The following is a 23,456-nucleotide window of genomic DNA, read 5'->3' on the forward strand; positions in this document are numbered from 1 at the left end:
TACATTGATTTCACCTTGGTAATCATTTTACATTTTACTGATGAAAATACACCACCATCAAAGCTAATCTTCAACGTATGTGCTTAGAAAGGCACAGAAAGGTAATTAAGTACCTGACTTCCTTCAGTAGCTAGAGGCTGAAGTTGTGCCATAATAGGGAAAAAAGTAGGAAAAACTGAATCAGAGTTTACATAGTCACTTGGAGAGAGTTAACAAAAATCTCAGCGGTAGTCATGCACATCTGTCATTTTTCATTTTTCAGCCTACTGCCTCTAAATTCTGTAGACAATTATAACTTGGTTGGGTTTTGTTTATTCTTCTAACCAGCAGGATATTCATTGTTGTCTTCTGAAACAACCAGACCAAAACTTCTAATTAACAATTGTTTCTGTGAGATGGCAGGGTAGTAGGCAGATTTGCATTTGTGTTACAGTGTTTGTAGTACTCTGATGAAGATTAGAATTGAAATACAGAAACATTAATTTAGAATATTATTGAAAATGAAATTTGAACATGAAAGAAGTCAAGAATTCTTCTAAGAAAGTGATTTTAGAAAAAAACGTAGATAACGTATTATTTCTTCCCAGTTAATACTTCAAATTACGGAGATAATTTTCTAAAGTAAATCAGTGTACCCTCAATCCTTAAGCCTTCCAGAAAGGCAGGAAGAGTGTGTATGCGTGGACACCCCTATTAAATCTGCATTTTTAGTGCATGTATCTACCTCTAAAACTGCTTTAACCATGCCACTTCCTAGTAGTTCATGGGTTGGATTTTTATTCCAGTGGATAGTTGCTTCTAAGGTGAAAGTGTAGCTCAGTAATCAGAGTCTGTATGGGAATTCATAAGGCAATGTAAGCATTATTTTATATGAATTTGCTGCTGGACCTACGAGGAAGTTTTGTTTATTACGAAGTAACTAGAATCCTATGCTGGTTTTCCTCAGATGAGGTCAAGTTGACTGTTTTTTCTGATTTGATGAGGGGTAGGATGGGAAGAAGTAACCTACACTGTATGTAGGTTATAATAGTATGTAGAATTACTTTGGTTTGGCATTAAAAATCAGTTTATTGGAAGGAGGTAACCAATTAAATTAGTACACGTGGAGTCTACTGCCATTACGCTACAGTCCCTGATGTAGCTCATTTGAAGCTAACTTGGCTAACTCTACACAGTGTTCCACTTTGCAGCACAGATGTATGTGTTAGTGATCCTTTTTTTTTATTCCTTAAGATCCCTCAATTACAAAATCCCTGTGATGGAAACTAACCTCTTTGCAGTTTGCACATCTGCTTATTTATTGTTAAATAGGGATAGCAAAGCAGCCAACATTTAGTAAAAGCAGTGGTTACAGTTTTAGTAAGAGCAGATTAAAAATAATGTTAACTGTTTCCTTTATCCTGAAAGAAGGAACTGTTAGTTTTGAATGTCTAGGTTGAGATTTCCAAGGCTCCTTAAGAGACCCAAGAATGCATAGGAGCTGGATGTTGTCATATCTTTTGGAATCACCCACCTAGACCGTGCCACTTTGCCTGAAGCCACAATATGATAAGCATTTCTTTTGCTGTCACTGCCAGTTTAAGTAATTTTCTTGCACAGCCACTCATTTCAGTCCCTGCACAACCTCTCAGTTGTGCTGGTGCAGCTGTTGGTGCAGCTGTGTGGTGTCCTAGTTTGAGAAACTGAAAACAGTCCCTCTCTCCCTTCCCTCACTTTCTTGCAGTCAGGTAACTAATCTGGTTCTGTTTCCCCATCTGACTCTGTGCAGCCACAAACTGCTGTGGTGAAACAGCCCGAGAGAATGGCAGGGAGTGGGAATGAGCAAATCAGTGGTAGCCTGTAAAAGTTAGCAGTGCTGCTCAAAGAATTACTCATGTAGCTATGCCTTTGTCATAGTTTGGTATATGGTAAGCATGCGCGTACCTTTACTCATAGAAGATGTTGCTAGAATCACAGTTTTATTTTTGACCCTACAAAAATAAATAGGGGTTGATGGTGATCCTAATAACATGGCATTGGTTGCCTGTGTATTTTAAAAATATCTTTAAAATTAATTGAGCTTTTTCTGATCATTACGTGGAATATTGCATATAGTGATACATAAATTGTCAACTTCTAGTATCTTTCATAGAAAAACAGTACGATTGGGAAAAGTCAAGGATGGGAAAATAACAGTAAGTAGTGCTCTTTGGTAGGCCAGCCAAGCTCTTTCTTTTGTGTGCGAAGAGTTCAGAACAAAGCCAGCAGGTTTTGGCACTAGTGCAGTCCATGGAAATACCTGCACCTGCATAACTGTTGCCAATTAGGAGGTTTTGTAACGTAGCCTAAGCCTGTGGCCAGCTCCTGGAAGTCCTGGAATCACTCCCAGTTCAAACATCAGCAGGCCAGACTGATCCTCACTGTGATACTGTCAAAAACAGTCTGTTAGAAGAATTTTTGCCAGTTATCACCAGTGACCACTCAGGAGGGGTGGCATCGTTGCAGGTGTAAGAGAGCACATATAACAGCGTTTCCAGCTGTCTTGTGTTTTGGTGTTTTGCACATAGTTGAAATTTTCCTTAGGCTGTCTAAGCAGTGCTTCCACAGGTTGTTCAGAATCTATTTAAACAAAGGAACTGCTGTTTTTTGAATTTCAGTGGTGATATTCTGTAAGTACAGTGTGGGGAAAAAAGTTTTAAAAATTACTGTTTTTTTCCAGAGATATTTCCATGCAGGGAGGGTTGGCATTTAGTAATCATGTCTCCATTTTGTTCTTGCTATGTTAATGTGCTGTTGATTTGCAGGACCTTGCTTTCAGCTTGTATTTATTTGGCTACTTACGGGAACAGTAATATACTTTTGTAACTAATGGAACTAATGGACTATAATAGTGAAAAGCACGCAGCAGATGTGGTACTGTTCCCTGAGGTTTCCTATTGACTTCTCTTTTTACTGTGCTTGAGGTCAATGGGTGATGTAAAAATAGTATTTTACTGGCATGTGGAATTGAGAGACGTTTTGATAAGTTGTTCTGTGAGTTGTGGAACTCATAAAGAGTGACTCTCCTCACCAGCTTCCCCTCAGCAAAGCTTTTATATTTCCATTCCTCTTCCTAGACTTCTCTTAGCCTCTCCCCGTGTCCTTCACAACTCCTTCTGGCAATATATGAGTTGCTAAGTTTGTTCCCTGTTGCCTTCTGCTCTCCCCAAATCCTGTCTACCTTCTTACTCACCTCTGGCTCTTTTATAGCTACTTGTGTATTGATTTGCCATCCAGTGTGTTCGCATACATGAGGTAACTTGACTTTCCTGCCTTTGTTTCAGTTGGTGCTTTAACAGGATCCCTCAGCTGAGTCACCAGTTTCACAAAATGTTTAGGATTTTAATAAATTTGAAGTCTTTTCTCCTCTGTCAGATTTAGTTGAAACGGAGCAGTGCATCCATGAATTAATTGCAAGACAGATGTCCTAATTGTATTAAGCTTGCTTCATTAAGAAGCCAGGCTAAAATCTGGGAGGCTGGGTAAGCTGAACAGATTGAATAAATCAGAGTAATTTACATAATAAATCTTAAAACAGAATGCTAAAACGTCAGAATGTTTCTGAAAGTGACTTTGGGTTATTAAATTGGAGGGGTCTGTTCATGAGATAGCGTTATCGTAGGCAATGATTTGTAATCAAGATGTGAGACTATTCAGGAGTACGCAGATGACTGGTGTGTGCAATCTAAGGCTTTGTTTTTCCCCAGTGTAGGCATTTTTTCATTTTATTCTTAGTGTCATCAGGTTTTGATCAGTGAAGCATGGCAAGCCTGGTGTAATGCTGTCCCTTGTTGGTCCAGATGTTGGTCCTTCAGTCCTTCACCTTTATTGGGAGTTTGTGTTGCAGGTCCGTGGGTAAGGAGGGAAGAAGCAGGACTGTAAAACAGATTTTGTTGTGTTCTTTTCCCTCCTTCTTATCCCTGGCACTAGAATTCCATCTGAGGAATTTCTGCCCTTGCACCATAGCACTCTATTTGTTCATTCATGCTAACAGTCTTTTGCATTGTTGAGCTATGAACAGGATCAGGAGATGAATGTGAACAAACTTTTTGGGGTGGTAGAGTGGGGTGTTGGAGAGATTTGTTTAGTTTGTTTTAAGCTAGGTGAAGTTTTTGATTACGGCTTATAGTGTGGTGTCAGAAATACTTGTGCAGTAAAGTGCAGGCTGATTGGAATTGATAAAAGGCAGGAATTTTTAAAACCAGTGGCTTCAGCACTGGGTGAGAGCTGGAAGGAATTAGAGATGCAGTTTTGTGAATCTGGAAAGGGACAAGCAAAGGGGGGCAGGGGGAAAGAAAGCTTTGAGATTTGCCTGGAAAAGATTTGAAAATACTATTCCAAGTGCCTAGGACTAGCTAAATCTGTTTAATTTGTGCTCTTTACCAGACTACAGAGAGTGGAAATTTAGGGTTACCGTAAGCAAAATCTGGACAGAATTCAGAAGCATCATTTATAACAATGATAATGATTGTAGGGGTTTTTTTATGAAGACTTGCATTGGAATGATTGGATATTTGATAGACTGCATTTCAAAAATTCTTAAATGCCTGAGTTTTTTCTGCGTTGTTTGGTTGTTTTTTTTTTTTTTTTTAAAGCTTCAAGTAGATGCCCAATTTCAGTAGTGGAATTTTTAATTTAAGAGGCACCCTACTCTTTACTGGGGGGCAGGGCAGAATTGAGGTTAGGGGGTGGGAAGCCACTTGAGCTATTATGCATAAACAGTCCCTTTATACTAGATAAAAGGTCTGGAACAATGGGCTGTAAAAGCTCTGCATCTGACAGTGGGATGACTCCATTGCTGTCAGCTTTCAAATAGCCATCAAGGCCTCCTTATAAAGATTTTGTCTCAAACCCTGACACAGGAAATGTCAGGGCAAGTTGGGAGGAGAATCATATTAAGGACTGCCTGCATATGTGGCAGTGTGACAGCCTTGAGAGACTGAGGTGTCCCATATAGGTCCCTAAGCTGTGCCAGATACCTCCACAGCTTGCTGAACTGCCTTGGAATGGGAAGGCCTAAAACTGGCTGAAAGCCATTTTACAATGCCTTCCACAGACTCTTGTACTTACCTTTTTGGCTGCAGTTCCCAACTCCAAACTTGTGTTTATAGTATGTAATTCAAACTCTCTTCCTTTATTCTGGTGATTTGGTATAAAGATACCAACACTAATTTTCCTTGGTTTGTTTTTGAAGAAGCTGAGCAAACAAGTCATTATGAAGCGCCTTCTATTACTTTACAATCCTGATCGCCACTGCTTCCAGCTTTTACACTAGTGTCAATACTTGCATTTGACTTAATGATCCAATTCTGTGTTTTTTAGGTGGACCCTATCCTTTGGTAAAAGAGTGGTTTGTCTATTTTGGAAATCCTCTCCAGCAGCCAGAGCTGATACAACCTGTACAACCTTCTATTCCAGGTAAAATAAAAATGTGTTTTAAGTCTGAACGGAAATAATGACATCACTAAAATCAGGTTAGACAATCCATCATTACATGTTTGATATGGAATCCAAAATTACTGTGGAGAACAAGGAGCTAAAGTAGAAATGCTGCATGCCTGTAATTGCTTTTAATTACCCTGTGTAATTGTAATAGGATTCAGCTTTGACCTACATGTTATTGCTATCACAGAATCATGAAACCATTTAGGTTGGAAAAGACCTTTGAGATCATCAAGTCCAACCATTAACCCAGGACTGCCAAGTGCATCAATCAACCATGTTGCTAAGTGCTGCATCTACGTATTTTTTAAATACCTGCAAGGATGGTGATTCCACCACCTCCCTGGGCAGCCTGTTCCAATGCTTGACCACCCTTTCAGTGAAGAAATTTTCCTAATATCCAATCTAAACATCCCCTGGTCCAACTTGAGGCCGTTTCATCTTGTCCTATTTCTTATTATCCAGGAGAAGAGACCGACCCCCGCTGCCTATGGCCCCTGTCAGGTGGCTGCGGAGAGCGATCAGGTCCCCCCTGAGCCCCCTCCTCTCCAGGCCAACCCCCCCACGTCCCTCAGCCGCCCCTCACAAGGCTGGTGCCCCAGCCCCCGCCCCAGCCCCCTGCCCGGCTCTGGACACGCTCCAGCCCCTCCACGTCCCCCTGCAGTGAGGGGCCCAAAGCTGAACACAGGGGTCCAGGAGCGGCATCACCAGTGCCCAGCACAGGGGGAGAATGTGTCTATGTGCTAATTCAAACGTCACTTCTAAAATGCAAACAATTTCTTAAAGGTTCTAAATGTGGCTCTGAGGTCAGGATAAGTGGTGTGTAGGGCCTTATTAAAATTCTTCTGTTAAGCTGTTAGAGAGTGTGTTAACAAGGCTGGCGGAGAATATAAAAAAAGAGTACTTTTTAGATCACCTGTGAAAACCCAAAAAGAGAATCCAGCTTTCAATTAAAAAATAATTAGGCGCTCTGTTTCTGTGAAGCTCTTTCTGTGGTCTTAAGTATCAAGTGTTTTGTGTGTTTTTATCTTCTTTCCTTTGGTAAAGGACACATTCATAAACACTCTTAGTGAAATTAGTGTTAGGAGGAATGTGTTACATTTATGAGGAAGTATCATGCACATTAGTGAAAAGATTGGCCACTGTATATGTCACTAAATTGTGTCATGCAATAAAAGTTTAGGATAGGAAGTAAAAGTACTGATTCAATCTTGTTATTTCAGAGGGAAAATTACTCTGATTGTTCATTTCTCCATGCTATTGTAGTCATAACCCCTCTATTTACTCTCACAACTTGCTCTCTCTGTCTAGTCATCTGCTATCCTGTGGACCAGGAGCTCAGAGGGGTTTTTTTGTCTTTAAATTAAATTAATTAGTTCCATTGATATACAATATCATTGCCATGTTCTTCAGAAAAATTATCTACTCAACTTTTTGAGAGTAATTACCAGTGCTTCTTCCCTCTGTACCCAGAGGTTTCTGTAGTAGTCCTTGCTCTGATCTGGTCTAAATCCAGATCCAGAAGCAGTTGAAATGCATGCACTTTTTTTTTTTTTTTTTTTAATCTTTGTTGGTTAGATATTGCTTTAGAACCTGCTTGGTTTTACTCTTCTAAGGTTATAGTAAATTTTCTTTTAAGGTATCCTAAGATTATACATTTATCTTCATATTTGAAACTCGTATGTCTGATGTGAGTCTTCTCATTCAAGGATAAAGGTAAAACAGTTGCTCTTTAGATGTTAGCCTCTTCAAAATCCTTTTGAAGGGAACTGTTTGGAAAGAGATGAATTATACAGAAAAAGCACAAACAAGGTTTCATTTGATATACAGTGGTTTCACTGTCCAGTACCCTGATATTAAGAGAGTGATTATCTAATTGACTTGATGATAGCATAAAATTGCTGCAGAATTTTCCAAATGGATATGAATATGCAGGATAAAAATTGATTGGTCTGTCCTGTACAACTGTTTTATTTCAGCATAAAATGGTCTGGGGACATGCATTTGTAAAACAAGCAAACAAAATTCAACCAAGTATAGACCATACTTATGTAGTTACATTTCAGTTTAATGATAAATATACTGTATTTATTGTTATGAAATTTTCCTTCCCAAATAGTACAGTACCTTTCTCCCTTTCTGGAGAGGAATCCCCTTAATCTCACGTTCGCTGGTTGTACTGCGCTGCAAACATGCTACACATAGAACCCACCTTCATGTTGACAGTAAACAAGATTTGAAATCACTGTGTTTGCTTGTTTTTAGTAACCACATAAGAGGAGTTTATAAAAACAGGGTCTTCTCAGCCATAATCTTTACTAACCCAGCAATGAAAGGCTGCTCAAGCAGACTATTAAAAAAGGGGAGGAGGACTTCTAGTGTTTATTTTTAGTGCTCTGTTGTCATTCCTTCAGCGAACAAATATTTTTCTAAAATTTTTGCAGTCCATATTTGTATGCCTTACATTCGCTCATGCATCTTTTATTTTCCACAGCATGACTTTCAAATTCACCAAATAAGGTTCTCAACAGCACATCACATTTTTCAGACAGGGATCATATTTAGAGCTAAATTTAAAGAAGTTGTTATAGGAAGTTAGAGTTCAAAGCTGTCAGTCAAGATCAGGTTACTCAAAACCAGAAAAAACCTTACCAGAAATTATCTGAAAAATCACAGGTGCAATTAATCTGGGAAGGTTCTTTGTTTTATGGTTTTTGGAAAACAATTACTTTAGAAGTATACTGAGAATATATGGGAAATCATGACTCTAAATTTGATTTAGATTAAAAAGTCTGTAGAAATAATATTTGATATAAACTTTGAACTGTAATTCCCATAACCATAGATATTTTAAATTTCGCATTGATTTTTTTTTTTTAAAAAGTAGAATTCCCACTGATTTTGTGCATGTGCAAAAAACAGCAGAATGTCTTGCATCTGAAAAGCTTGCAGGTGATAGATTGAATGTTAGCTCTTTTTTTAAAATGAAATATTAAATCCTAAAGTCTGGAAGATGATAGCTTAATATGTTTTTAAAATATAGTGCATACTATGTATATGTATTTTTCTTGAGAGACAGTCTTCTGAATAAGCATCTGCATTTGCTCGTATTCTCTGTCTCTTTCTCCCTTCTGGAATGTTTCTTTTCAGTTGAATGAATGTGATCATGATGTTTCCCACACACTGACAGAGCAGCACTTAAACTGATAAAAAATGTCTCTGAGAAATTAATTTTGTTAGAAGACCTGTGATCCAAGAAAGTACTTTTTAACATCCATATCTTGTGAACATAGTGGATCTATTTGATATGTGTGCAATTTATATGGAACAGAGGAAGTTTTAAAGTCTTTACTGGAAATTTATTGATTCTGCTTTTTATTTTATTTCTTCCGAAAATGCGTAGGATATTGTAGCTTCATACCACAGGAGTTTGGATGTGCTTCCAGTATTCTAATCATTGCATCTTACAGGAATATGTCACAAATACGCTTACGTTCAAAATGCTGTCTCTGGAATGCTTCTTTAATGGTCAGATTTAACTGGCCTTTGGGTTTATGGCATCTTTAAAATTGGCCACAGTTGTTGACAAGTTAATGTTGAGTGTTCCTAGCAAGTACATTTTTATAAACTTATTTTCATTGCTCAGTATTTACATGGGCATGTAAAGCGATTAAATGTTAAAGTTCTGTTACTGGTGTTATAAAATGAAGTTTCAATAGTCACTACTTCAAATGTGCATTAACAGTTAATATTATACATTTATGCCTGTATACACAGTGATGGCATGTTTTAAGTTAGTATGAATGTGAGGATCACCTTTGTATAAGCCTTGAGTTCAACGATGTAGTATTAATGCATTCCACAACTTTTGCATGCATCGCATATTCATAAATCAGTTATTGAAGTTCAAACAAGTGAAATAAATATTTATGCATTCCCTTGAAGTGCTCTTGATTATCGTGATGCTTGGTATATGACAGTGTCTTTGAATGTGTGAGTGTAAGGGAAAAAGGAAAAAAAAATTAATCAATGCTTTTTCTCTTAACTTGTTGGTTGTCCATTTTGTATTTAGGCAAGAAGTATCTCTTGACCTCTGTGGAGGTCTTTGTGACTCTCTTCTTGGAGTTCCCAAGGATTACAGTTTACATAATACTGAATATGATTTTCACGCAGTTTTGTGCAAGTTGAGAATAGCCATAAGTATATGCAGTGTTTGAATATCTCTAAATCATATGAACTTAGGGCTCCTACAACCCCAGTAGGACAGATAATTTTCTAATGACTAATCTTTACTGTAAAGATGTATCAATAATATATACCTAAGCATGTTTTGTTCTGTTTCCCTTTTGTTACTCACTTTTGGGGTTTTTTTTAGGTTAATTTACTAAATATTTAGATGTGTTCAGAAAGTAACATATTGCTCCTCCCTCCCTATGTAAGTGAATTCTCTCTTTCAGGAACATTTTCTAATTGCTGTGAAGTATGTAGTGAGAATGTAACTAGAGCAGAGAGCAGTTGTGGGGGTCTATTGTTGACTGCACACATGATGGGAGAGTCATTACACTTCAGTGTATTTGTTTCTTTGTTTTACTTATCTTTCATTTAAGGGTTAATGTAATGGATCGCTGTTGGTATGAAATTTAATTACTCGTATAAGAGATCCTTTCAGAAAAATAATGCTTTAGGTTGGTATGTTCCAAAAAGAAATAGCGTCAAGTTTTCCTTCCCAGAGTAAATAACTCATAATTCATCAGTACCTCTTTTTCCCAGACACAAGTAGATGTTGATTCTCAAAGTGTAAGAAACTGTTTATGGAACAGATGTCTTGAATTTTTTGTTGAGCTCTCTCAATATAGATATGTAATCTTGATTATTGATGTAGTTCATGGGTTTACTCTGGAGAAGGATTTCTATAATTAGGTACCCCTGGATGCAATTCATTAAAAAAAAACCTGCACAAATGGAAAGAGTACTTTTAACTAATTCTTGGTGTATCTCTTCATGTGCAGCTGGCTGGGAACCTTCTGGAAAGCAGAAACCATCAAAACTGTTTGAGTTTACCCATGCAAAAATTGTCTCAGACATTAAAGTTTCTTAGGCTTGGTAGAAGAGCTGTCTTTGTTTTGTTTTTATGCATGTTATATTTGCTTTTCTTCCTGGAACTTAGACTCTGCTGTTCTGTTTTTGTTTTTTGTTTTTTGTTTTTTTTTTTTTTCTTAAGGCAGCAATTACCAGTATCAAAACCAGCAATCTGAGTCATGCAGTCTGTACTGGCCCACTCACTCCCAGTATTTGTGTTATTGCTAACCTGCATTTCTAACACTGATCAAGCAACTGGTATTTTTTTCTTAATATATATATTTCCCTACAATCATGATGGTAGATCTTTACATGGTTAAAACTTTTGATGGGAGAGTTAGTCTTAAAAATAGTAAAAAAAAAAAAATCCATCAGGGAGATGAAGAAAGAAAATACTAACTTCTCTTCTAGTTTCCCTCTTTCCAAAGAATTAGTACCATTTGGTTAATGGGCTTTCTTGGCTAAATAAACATCCTCTGTGTAGATTTCAGCACCTTGTCACTTTAACTATTTATTATCACCCAAGTGTTCCTAACTGGACTACAGCTGCTGCATGTCACACAAAAAAGGAAAAGGTGTTACCAAATGTAGCTTAATTAGTCCACATTTAAAATTCACACCTCGTTTTAGTTAACTACAGAAGCAGCAGTACTTTTGGGGAGGATTCTGGCATTAATTGGAATTCTTAGGCTTAACTAGTTAGCTGTTCTGTTATTTCATGTGCATTAGTGTTTATTCTGATAACAGATTAAATGTAATTTAAATGGGGAGCAAATCTGACAGTTCACACGTGGCAAAATGGGGTAAATATCAAGGATTTAGAGGCCAGGGTGAATGATGCTGTAGAAAGACGGGAAAAATACATTATACACAACTAATGACAATTCTTTTGTGTGTGGTTGCAACAGTGTTTCATACAGTAGCCTAGGGAGTGCAAAATACCAGATAGATTTGGGTTTTGTTCCCAGACTGGAACCTACTGCGGAGGAGATACACCAGCACAGTGTGTTTTGGAGGATGTGTATTGGACAGCAAATGGTGTAGGTGACCCATTTGTTCATTAGAACAGGTGATTATAGAGGCAATGCAAGAATCCTTCAAGGACCTCTGATACACTAGCTCTAGGAGAGAGAGAAGAAACAGATGTGGTTGTTTTCTGCTGAATCACTATTTTTTGATGAAGCTAACCTTGTTTAAAGCTGTGGATCCCCAAGGGAAAGGACACACTTGTAGGCAAACTTTGTTCTTGCAAAGGGTAAAAGCCTGCTTGTCTATATTGTTATAACAGTTGAATTCAGTCCACTCTGCTTAAACATGCCTGGATTCAATACAATTTGTTTAAATTACAGGCCTTAAATTTTTTTGGTTTTTTTTTTTTCAAATGCCAAGTTTTGTCAAATACATTTTAATTTCAGCTCTGTGGTCTTTGCAAGTGCCCAGAGCAGATCAGTTGTTTCCTTTCAGATTGTAATGAGGTAGGCATGTTTTATCTTGTTGCTGCCAAGATAAAATAATGGATTTCTTTTGTAGGTGGAACACCTAATTTGAAAACACTGTGGTTTGCCAAAGGACCTGACGTGGAAAAACAACGGTATAGTACATTTCTGGCATGCTTTCACCTTCAGGACAGGATGGAAGATCTCCAAGCTCTAGAAGCACCTGTTGCAGCATTCTGCTGCTTGCTGACCTATCTTATGATGCAGGTAAACTGGGACAGTTGCTTTTTCTTCAGCTGTCAGCCCCGATAGATGTGATTGACTAATAAACTGTTCCTTGCTAGCCTGTGCTGGATTTTTCTCTTAATCTTTACTGTAGGCATAGTTGATCAAATATAATAGTACTGCATTACAGTATTTTTAATTACTCCATTTAACATGCATCATCTTGTTCAAGAAACACTTGGGGTTTTTAGTGGTTAGTCATAAGTCTCACATGCCCATGACAAATCCCCTTGGGCAGTTTAACAGAGAGAGTATAAACTGAGGGATTTCCTCTGCTTTTTGGGACCTGTTTGCAACTTAATGCTTCTCTTTTTGTGTTTCCTTTGTGTCGTGAGAAGACGACATTCCCTCAGGTGACTATGCAGACTGTGTAATCAGGCATTATAAATATTTAGTCAGCTTTCACTACTTTTTTACACCATCTTGTCAGTCTACTCAGTTTTAAGCTAGAATTGAAGACATGGCTCTTCTCATTAAATTCTGAGTAATAGGGGATCATTAGCTAGCAGTTCTGTTATAATTTCAAACATTTGGCAGCAGCAGACTACCTTAATTGTAATAAAAAGGAACACCAGATTAAATACAATATTGCTTCATTATTTACATTTCTCTTAGGTATTTAATATATTGTCTGTACTTGCTACCTTTCAAATGCTGATCTCACAAGCAGATTTTCCTCTCTGAGGATGAGAAAATTGTAATGCCTTTATCTAATCTGATAAGCAGTAGTGCACTTTTACTTACACTGAACTGCAGTTTGTCTTCTGTTTTGCTTTTTTTGGACTTCACTTTCCTCAATAACAGGTTTATACTGGTGTGTGATACGTGAAAACAAGTTCTTCCTGACTTTTGCTTTCTTTTTCCTTCATACGTGTTTGATCAAACTTAGATGATGTGTTGAGGAAGTACACATGGGAATTATACAAATGATCCGTATAGCTTTTTTTTTTCTTATTTTTGTATAGCAGAATATAAATGGAAAGTTTTTGGAAGATGAAACTCATTAAACATCAATTCATGTCATGTTGTTTCAATTCAGCAAGATACATATGTACTTAGCTTTTAACATACCTTAAGTGTTCTTGATATTTGCATATGAAGTTACAGTTTCTCTTTATCTATTTTCACGCTATCATTTAATTATTGTGCTTTCCTTTCATAGAATGATTGCTAAATTATTTGAGAAGGGTTTCTTTAGTGGGACTAAGAAGAGGAGTAATGGGACAGAACACCTACAGAAATGTGGATTTACTGAGCCTTGATCACAGCACATTAATAAAACTGAAAAAAAAAAAAATGCTTTTAGTGATATGGTTTCAGAACTTATTATCCAAAGGCTAATGTTCAAAACAGATGTGAAAACAGTTTTGCAGCTCATGTTTTCAACAAGAATAATAGCAGAGACATCACACAAAGGGCTTAGTTTGATGGATGGTTTTTCATCACAGTGCCAGTTTTTCAACACCTGTCCGCTTTTCCTGATTCTCTTCTGCCCTCTGAGTTGCACTGATACCATCTAACCTGTGAGCCAGACTAGGGCATTGATTTGGATTAAAATGTTTTTCACTGCTGAGCTATTTCAGACTTTGGTTGGTTCTCTGATATTGTCCATTTGGGTTTTTGGGGTGTTTGAGAGGAAAACATTAGAGCAAGAGTGTCAGCAGCCATGCTTTGAGCTGGCCTTCCTGCTTCCGTTTGTTTTATAGCTGAGAAAACAATGCTTGTCTAACTGTGGCCCAATACTTGTCTTTACACTTCAGTCTTACATTTGTATTAGAGAGGGAAGATGGATTGTTACCCCAAAGGTGATTTAACTTGAGCAATTGTAGGTTGCCTTGAAGCAGGCTAACGTAATTTCCCTCAGCTCATATGAGGGAGAAATGAGCTTCTTAAAAATTTCATTTCTTATCATTTAATCTAACCTAAAACTTAGGTGTTTGCAGGAATCACATACTGACCAACCCATCGGGCTTCCTCAGAGTTTATATACAAGTATTTTATGAAAACTTCAGATGCTTTTTTTTTTAAGTCAGGAAAAAAAAATCCAACAAGCAAATCTTAACTATGTAAAGAAAGGAATCTTTTTGGTGAGTGTTCTTTTAAAATGTCCTCCACATTAAGAAAAAATAGTGAAAAAATTACAAAATAATAGGTTTTTCTTTAAACTTGGGGAAAGGAGTGAATGAGTTCAAATATCAAACTCCAAAGAAACGGGACATTTATCTTTCAAGCTTTTACAGTTTTGGAAGAAATCTGACCATGGAAGCATGATAACTCACCAAGTTCAGTTACTGAATAAAATATTTCTTTAAAGAAGTGTTTTAATATTCACAAGCATTTTGGCTGATCTGCTCTGTTAGCAGTGTTTTCATGCTGTTGTACTTGCAAGCAATATTTGACTTAACTTTTCCTAGGACAAAATTGTGCAAGTATTAAGAATTGTCTAAGTCACTTCTGTTACTGCAGTGTATGAAATGTGCAGGTTTAGCAAACCTCTCTTATTGTGATCTACACAAGGGTGACACCTGACTTGAAATACAGGGTAAAGTAGGGCCATTATCAGATTTTAGCAGCCAGGTGGAGTTAATGAATACCAAGGAGCATTTTGAAAGCTTAAAACTGTTCTGATATCCCTCACATTCTTGTGCTTTGTGCAAGTCTTAACAGCATCAGAGAGGGGAAAGTATTTTACAGTGGGACAAGCAGCAAGGCCTGGTTTAAAAAAAAAAAAAAATCTCAGTAGAGGTTGAATAATTTTTATTTTGAGGAAGAAATAATGGGTTGCTCCTCCTAAGCAAGTGAATGAAGTAATTATAGACAGTTTCTTAGTGTTTGGGGTTTTTTTATTTTATTTTTCTATTGATTTACATCAATACCCTTTTGTTAGTTTTCCTCCCCTTCATTTTTTCTGTCACTTTTTGATTTTTAATAGCCATAGTAAAAACTCTTTAACAGATTCAAATGGGGTGTACACAATATCCCCCCAAAATTACACTGTTAAAAGAAAGGCAATGCAGAGTTTTAGGCAGCCTTTTAACTGTACTGTAAGCCCACAATGCATATTTCCACACTTTGCTAGAGGAACCTTCCCTCAGGTTCCAATTCATAAAGAATTGTAAAGCTTTATGGATCTCACTTAGGGCCCTCTTCATAGCCTCAGCATTTGTAACGGGTATTTGGTCTTGGTGTACATGTATAATCAATAATGTACTTACAAGAGGAAGCAAGTGATCCGAAATGGACTGGTTCTGCAAGGGAATCAGCCCAGCTGGTCTGGAGGTACTGTCTTTTTCCTGAGGTGACCATGTGCCTTTATAGAATCTCAGAATACTTTTTCACAACAGTAAATGCCCCCATTATCCCTTTCCTGATAGAAGTATTACAGTGAACTGTTACATGAGTTTAGAATTTATCTTTTCCCACTTGAACATTTTAGGTTTAGTTTTCTTAGTTCTGAGTTTTTCCTACTTCAATATGTAGCCTAAAAAAGCTAAAAGAATCTAAATGTTTTCTTAAATCCTGACATATAGCTTAATATAGGTAATTGAAATATTTTAGATTCTTTTAAAAGCTTCCAACAGATAACTGTAAGCATTTGAAATAAATCACAATGGTCATCACATCTGTGGTTTATTGAGGTGGTTTTTATTGTGGGCCTTGATTATAAAGCAATTAATATTTAATAATATTTTTTTTTTACTATGCCTAGTGTTATGGAGATGAAGAATTTTCCTGTTATTAAGAAACTCTTAAGGGAAGAGGAGAAGGGAGTACATGAAGGGTGGGCATTTTGTTTGGTGTGTGGAAATCCATGTATATACACTATACACAGGTATTGGGGTATGCACTTCACTCAAGTTGTGAAAGTAAGTGTTTTGTTTCCTTTAAGGGTTTTTTCGTAGATGATACATTCATGGTGGTCGTAACTTCTTGAAGTCATTGATTTAAGTTTTATGTGCTTGAGCAAGAAAAGTCAATTTTCGGAAAGTTCCTCTTCAGAGCCTTCAGATAATGTGTGTTTTTTTATTTTAGGTCAGTAGCCTCTCTCTGGAGGACTTAAATGCATTTGTGGCACTCATTCTCTGCCTCAAAGGGAAGTCAGCTGCTCAACTGGCGGGTTTGCAGGTATGGACTGGAATAATGCTCATGGTAACTTTGGGATCAATATTTTTTGGAAAATTCTTCTACGTTTCTTTTCAGATCCACAACTGAGGATCATGGTAAATATACAGGCTCTTAATGTGTTACAGTTCATGTGAATACTTGCATTTGTTAATAATGTAAAAAAATAATATAGAAAGGACATTTTCTAGTGGTTGCAGTCCTAGGATAAACGAACTAGTCTCAGATTTCTTCCTGACTTGGCCTCCAGACTTCCAGCTGATAGAAAATCTGTAATGGTGAATCCTGTCTTGCAACATTGCTTCATTCTTTTTTCCTGAGGAAGATAGTATTTTTGAGACATAAGTTGTATGAAAATTACTAAATAAAGTTTAGTATTACTGCCTATGGGAGGACATAAGCATAACATAAACCTAACCAGGAAAAAGGTCTTGTTACCTGTTGTAGCTCACTATAGTGAATACCTTTTGGATCACACTGTTCTGTAGTTATTCAGAAGTTGTTTTTTTTAAAAAAAATATATACTCTGTAAATCTTTTTTCCTCTTTCCTATCTTTTTGAATTCACATGTGGAAAAGCAGGTTCCTAAATGATTATCACAGTAGAACCATCTAAATAGTTCTTGCATGTCTAATTATGCAAGAGCATTTTCAATTTTACAGCTTGAGATTGTATTCAAAGTATTATCAGTGTACAGCACAGACTGCACGTGTCAATGGCTGTTTGAGTTGTGGGTTTACTTAAAATTGAGGAGGAAAGGGTTAGAAATGGTTGGAATCTTAATGTACCTTCACTGTGAAAATCTTGCTTGTGTTTCCAAGAAATTCTCTGTTACTTTAACAGTCCATGCTAAAGTTTTAAAAGTACTTTTTGCTGATAGCAAGGTAAAACCACCGCTCCTGTTACTATCCATTTGTTTCTAGTGCGCAGGGACCAAAATAACAAAACTGCTGTGATTCCAGTTTCATTACTGGATTCATCATTACAGATGAAGTCCAGCCTCTTATCAGTTTCTCCTGAATTAATCACAAATTTGTTCTGCAGCTGATCAAGTGTTAGATCTGTGTAACAAAAAGGAAATGATGAAATGAAGGCAATATGGTAATTTCTGCCAAAGACATTGCACATAGTGTTGCACTTAATATTGAGGGTGTCATTACTTTATCGAGTCCATCATGGCAGTCATTCAGTAAAAGCATAAAGGAAGCCCAGCATAAGCAGGAAATGTTGAAGCAATTTGTTTATAGGTGCACTTACAGGTACTATTATATAAGTTTTTAAAGTGCTTGGAAGTTTATTCTGTTTGAATTAGATGTCTGTGTGATTCATTTGTGTTGTGGTTCTATGAAATTATAAATCTGAGTGTTGCATCCAAACATGTAATATGAATTAATGTATACTACTTAGCAATGGTCATTCCACTAATTCAGAGTTGTTCACAAAATTTTGTAACTTTCCCACAAAGCATATGGCAGGTCAGATTTTGTCTGCTCTTCCACTGTTGACATAAAAATACATGAAACACAAAGCTGGACTTACACTGTATCATGTATCACTCTGTGAAGTGGACAGTACATTGTTTGGATTTACTTATGGGTGCTGTTGGTAGGTCCTTTCCAAAGTTACATCAGTCTGCTGCTTATGTAAGCACTTCACACACTGACACGTAAGGGCTTCTGCTCTGCTAAAAGCCAATGAAAGATTCGTATAATGCAGTTGAAATGTTTGTGTCGGGCTATTTTGTAGAGCACTTCTGTGTCTTATTCTACTGAAATTCACAGTCCTGCCTTTGGTAGTAGTTTGAGCCAGAATAAACCCCTCTGAAGAGAACAGTGAGGAATGATTTTGGTCTCTTTCCCTTTTGAGGTTGTAAACAGGTGAATAACGGTTTCGAAACTTACCCTTGTTGCCTTCAAGTTAATCCCCTGTCCTGTGTTTTGATGACCTGGATCTCCCAGTGAGAAACAGTTGCTATTCCTCAGTTTGTTGTGTATCTCTGACTGGTTAAGCTATATCAAGAGGTTATGTTTTATTAATTGCCATAAAAATACTTTTTTTTCTTCATATATAAGCTATCTGTAATTTTGTGGTAGCACCAGGATCAATTTCAAGATTCATATGAGGATAATCTCATTTCACAGGAAGAGTAAAAAACTGTTTCTTGTTTGCTTCTGAAATGTGGTGTGCAGATGAACCTAATAATATCCTGTGAATTTTTGCTTGGAAGGTCAGGAGACTAAATTAATAGAACATCTTATATAACTGTTCTAAAAATAATGATCAATAAAGCAAGCTGAGTACTGTAATTCAAGCATCTCATTTTCAAGATTCTCTCCAAATACCTTAACCTGTTTTTACTCCTTGCTATGTTTATTTAGTACATTTACAAAATTGAGTTATACTGTTATTTTAATACTTAGTAAACAGGGTATCAATACGTATTCTTAACAGCTTAATTTTCTAGGTATTTGTGTTTAGAACTGAAGGATCCAAGTACAATGAATTTCAATAGTACATAGCTAATTAATATGTTGGGTTTATAGTAGGAAAACAAAGGAATAGAATTTAAATCTGTTTACCATACTTTTTATTCTTCACTGAGAAGTTAAACGTGATCCCTAGGAGCAACTGAATAACAGAGCTTTCAAGGAAGTTATGTTAAACTTAGTCAGCGTCTGCAAAACTTTATGGAAATGTTTGCTCATTTGCAATTTTGGACTTAAGACTACATTATTATTTTAAATGTAGAAAAAATGTTTACTCCTAGTAAATAGTTCTGTGAAGAACACTGATTTAATAAAAAAATTTGCTTTGTTTCTGCAAAGGAGTCCGTTAGCAAGTATGTTTTAGCAGAAGAGAACTTTAACTTCCACTGTTAAGTATGAGAGAAAATGTAAATAGAGCCTGTTCTTTGATAGGATGAAGAGAACTGTTTAGCCTTCACTTTAAAATCTGCTTTCTGATATGCTATACATATTTCATAGTTAATGTGATCCATAAACCTGCAGATTTCTGAAACAGAATTGTCCATGGTTTGAATAAATTGGGTTAAAGTCATAAAAAGTATAGTTTATGTCATGCTGAAAGAAAGTGGGCTGCGGACATATAACTAAAATGCACATTAAGTATTACTTTCTGAGAATAACATGAAGATTTGATTATTTTTTAAGATCGATGGTTTCAAAATGTGCACACGATAGAGAAGACTTGTTATACATTCTTTTTTTCATAAGTTTGGGGGTTTTTTTCCTAGTTTGTTGTGCCCCCCTTATACGGTAGATTAACATTCTATTTTGCCCAAGCCTCCCATAGAGCTTATACATAAGATCAGAATTAAATTTTGGACCCCAGGTTGCCTGTTTCCCTTCTTTCTATTTTAATCTGGTGTGTGATGTTGGCAAAAAGCCCAGAGAGCCGTCAGTCTAACTTAGAGGCCATTGTAGAGAAAAAGAGGCACCAGCAGGCATGCTTGCAGTCTTGTTTCTTATATTGTGCTGGCCCTGGTTGTTTACAAGTGCGTTTATAGATCATCTTTCACCTGTAATGCATGTAAAATACTGCCCAAACAGGAGAGGCCATAATGACTTATAAACACAGATACGTTTTAAATATGTGACCATTTAAATATGTAAATATGAAAAGTTTGTATTGGAGGTGTAAAGTTGTGAATCACATCTTTTCTTGTGGCCAAAGATGAGATGGGAAAATCTGGTTAAAAAGGAAATACACCTGGAAATTGGTAGATGAAATCTGTGTCCTGTTAAATGCTTTTAAAAGTGAAGCGTATGTCAGAAAATATGAACTCAAAGTTAGTAGCAGGTGCATGGGTGGACATACATGTCACTGCTGGCATGTATGACATTTGCAAGCTCTGTATAGCTTCCCAAAAAATACTCACTTATACTAGAATATCTGCTTTGGAGTAATTACATCTTTTGAGCCACTTGTAAAAGGAACAGTTTGGCTGTGCATGAGGTATAAGAAAGTCAAGTGCTGAAGTGTATGCCTTCAATTCTTCAAGTGCTTTTGGTTATTTAAAAAGTATTACTGATACAAAATGAACACTGTCATTTTAGATCTTAAATTTTAAGTTCCAGAGACTCTTTGCAATTTGATTGCAAATGAACTTTCATGAAATACTTCTTAAGAATTAATTAGCTTTTGGAATAATAGTTACAAAAAACCCTCAAACCTTAGCAAACTAGTTAACTAGTTTGACGGGCAGAAATAGCTTTAGCAAGAACTGGAGTTGTATGGAACCTTCAAATATTTTCTGGTGTACAGTGTCATGGAAGCAAAATTAGCTTGGTAATAGAATTATAGCAATATTGCACAAGATATTTTTCTCTGAATATTTTCCTGAGAGATACTTAGCCACACATGCAAAAAAGCAGTATGTTTTAGAGTAGTGTGTAGGTATCTTGGTTAGGGTCCCTCAAATTTCAGAAGGATATTGCTAAATCTATTCTTTATTTTTAAACTCTGTATTCTTTCTCCCTTGCCATGCAGACAGAAAAGCATAAATAATACCCAGATTCTGAACATTCCAGAATTTCAGTCTTCTGACCTATTTGGCAAGCCAAGTTACATTTGTCAACACCATTAGATGTAATACTTGTCAGACAGACTTGGAACAGCCTTTGTGAGCTATCTATGTTTTTCAAAAACAGTTGTTTTTTTTAAAAAAAACTTTTCTCCCCAGGCAGTGTATGTTTATTGTGCCTGTGTGACTGTTTCCTAATAAATGTTTGCTTGAAGTCTAATTGGATTGAGTAAAACATAAAATAAATTGTAAAGATCTCTCAGGTAAACTTTTCTTACATACTTAGGACCTGCTTCTATGGTGTTTTAGTATTAACTAAAGTGTAATTTGAGTGTATTCCTAAATGCTTTACTGAATCAGGGGTTATATCCCCACAAAATTTGCATCTGTCAAAAGTGTTTTTAAAATGATAGGTGAGATTTTAACTGGCAGGGGGTGGGGAATGGTGGGGATTGCAGTGGTTTACTGGTCATGGAATTGCTGCTCAGCCCATTCTCTCATCTGCAGTCTTCAGGTTTTCTCAATGTACTGGGCTAATCTGGAACAAAAGTTCAGCAGTATGGGATGTGATTTCAAGCTGAGATTAATTCAGTCCGTCTGCAACCTCAGAAATGTAACTTTGTTCTCATGTCCTTGAGATGGACTTATGTCTTAAATGGACTAGTCCAAAGAGAAACAGTTCAAGTCTTCAAGTAGTTAAACTATTTTTGGTTTGAAACATTAAAAAAAAATATATAAATACAGAATTAATCAAGAGAAAGTTGCATTAAATGAGCCTGCTTATAATTAATGTGTGTATTAAGGCTGACAGTTTTCAGACATCTATACACTGCTTTTAATAACTGTGTTTTGGCCTCTTAAGCCTGCAGGCCTAGTTCAGCATGCTGCCTTCATATTGCAGAACCTATTTATTTTCTTTAATGACTTTGAAGTGGTAGGTATGGCTCCCTTGGTCTGTCACTAAGAGTGACGTATTGCACTTGCATGGATCATGCGTTACTGCAAATACAATTGTATTGCAGGAGCTGAAGCTACTCACTGCTTACAGCATTCTTTGAAGGTCCCCTCTCTTATCTGTTGCTTATTTTCATAAGCATCTTTTGAAGTTCTGAAGAAATTCAGGGGTTTTTTGGTCCTATTGCATGGACAACTGGCTCTTTCTTTGCTGCTGTTCATTCATAAACATGCAAAAAATCTTTTCTTAGGGTAACAAATTCAACTTCTAGATAAGATTGCTATTCTGCCCTTCTCTCTCCCATTTTCTTCTTTACCAAATTTGGTATATTTATTAGTATTATTAGAGTTTATTTCCCTGAACATTTTTTATATTTGACGTAAGCTCTAGTATCAGAATTCACATAACTGTGTGAATTCTGTTATGTGTCACTGGCACAAATACAAACCCCAGCATGACTAGATCAGCTCTTCTACCTTCTGAGAAAAATTCATTAATTTGGTTGGATTCACTGTGCTTATGAAGAAAATTTTGAGCAAAATTTTGAGCAAGGGCCTCAAAAGAAAGCATTTGTATTCCTTTGTGGAAGACGATCATGTGTTTTTTCTCCAGAACTGTGTAAATTTGCTCTGCTTTTCCTTGAGTTTTCCTCTTTACTGCCCTGTAGCTCATCATTAGCAAGGTTTCAGCAGCAAGAAATAGCAGCAATGTTTCAGTTTAAAATTGCTTTTAGACTTCATATAGCGTAAAGAATTTTCCAGGATGTTTAAGGTAAAAGACATTCTGGAATTTCAGATAACAAAATTACTGTTAATTTTTAATCCATGCCTAATATTATTTCAGAAAGTGAAATGTGGTTATTGATGGTGAGGATAATAAAGCTCTCCCAAAATATTAAGGAAACTGACAGCTTTGAAAAAGTCAGAGATAATTTGTTACAGAGAGGGGAAATAATAATTTCTGGTTATCAACTGACATTTTCCTGCCAAGTTTGTGTTGGTCAAAGTGTATGTTTACTCATGAGATAAATAGTTTTCACTTCCTTGCATACTGTATATTAGAAGGAACAAGCAGTATCTTAGGGTGGGAGGTGGTGTTTGCATGACATAGGTGAGGTTGCTCTCTGCTGCCTTTAAGGGCTGACCTGTGGCCCCGCGGGGCAGGTGACGTGCAGGGGCTGGAGCCAGGAGGGAAGGGAGCGTGCTGGCAGGACGTGGTGGCACGTGTGCACCTGCCTGTCCTCTGCTCAGGGCTGCCTGCACCTGCCTGCGTGCCCCTGTCACGCCTGAGCAGGAAAGCAAGCTGCACATCTGTCTGGGCTTTCCCTGGAGAAGCAGATGGTTATGTGTAACTTCAGCAAAGCAAAAATGTTTTCTGAAATGACCTAATGAGCCATTTATAGGTGGATGGAGAAAGAAGATAAAAAAAGCCTTTAGGCATATGGTTACAGTGCTTTGTAGGATGTACTGGAATTTTTCAAATTACTATAGCAGAAATGTTCATCTTGAAGATACCAGGAACAGCCAAGCTAACCAAGAACTGATTTTGTTCCCTTTCTTTTCAAGTGTATTCTTGA

General features: G+C 36.8%; 1 protein-coding gene across 5 annotated transcripts in view; it reads left to right on the forward strand.

Moving 5' to 3' along the window:
- FAM120B (family with sequence similarity 120B) overlaps window positions 1-23,456 on the forward strand; it is a 63,022-nt gene that overhangs the window by 14,974 nt on the left and 24,592 nt on the right. For all 5 annotated transcript variants that reach the window (XM_056343686.1, XM_056343687.1, XM_056343688.1 and 2 more), the window contains exons 4-6: window positions 5,341-5,436; window positions 12,070-12,242; window positions 16,293-16,385. In XM_056343686.1, coding sequence (XP_056199661.1) covers window positions 5,341-5,436; window positions 12,070-12,242; window positions 16,293-16,385 — 362 coding nt within the window. The remainder of the gene's footprint in view (window positions 1-5,340; window positions 5,437-12,069; window positions 12,243-16,292; window positions 16,386-23,456) is intronic.

This window comes from Falco biarmicus, chromosome 6 (genome assembly GCF_023638135.1).
Source record: "Falco biarmicus isolate bFalBia1 chromosome 6, bFalBia1.pri, whole genome shotgun sequence".
NCBI classification, from domain to species: Eukaryota; Metazoa; Chordata; class Aves; order Falconiformes; family Falconidae; genus Falco; species Falco biarmicus.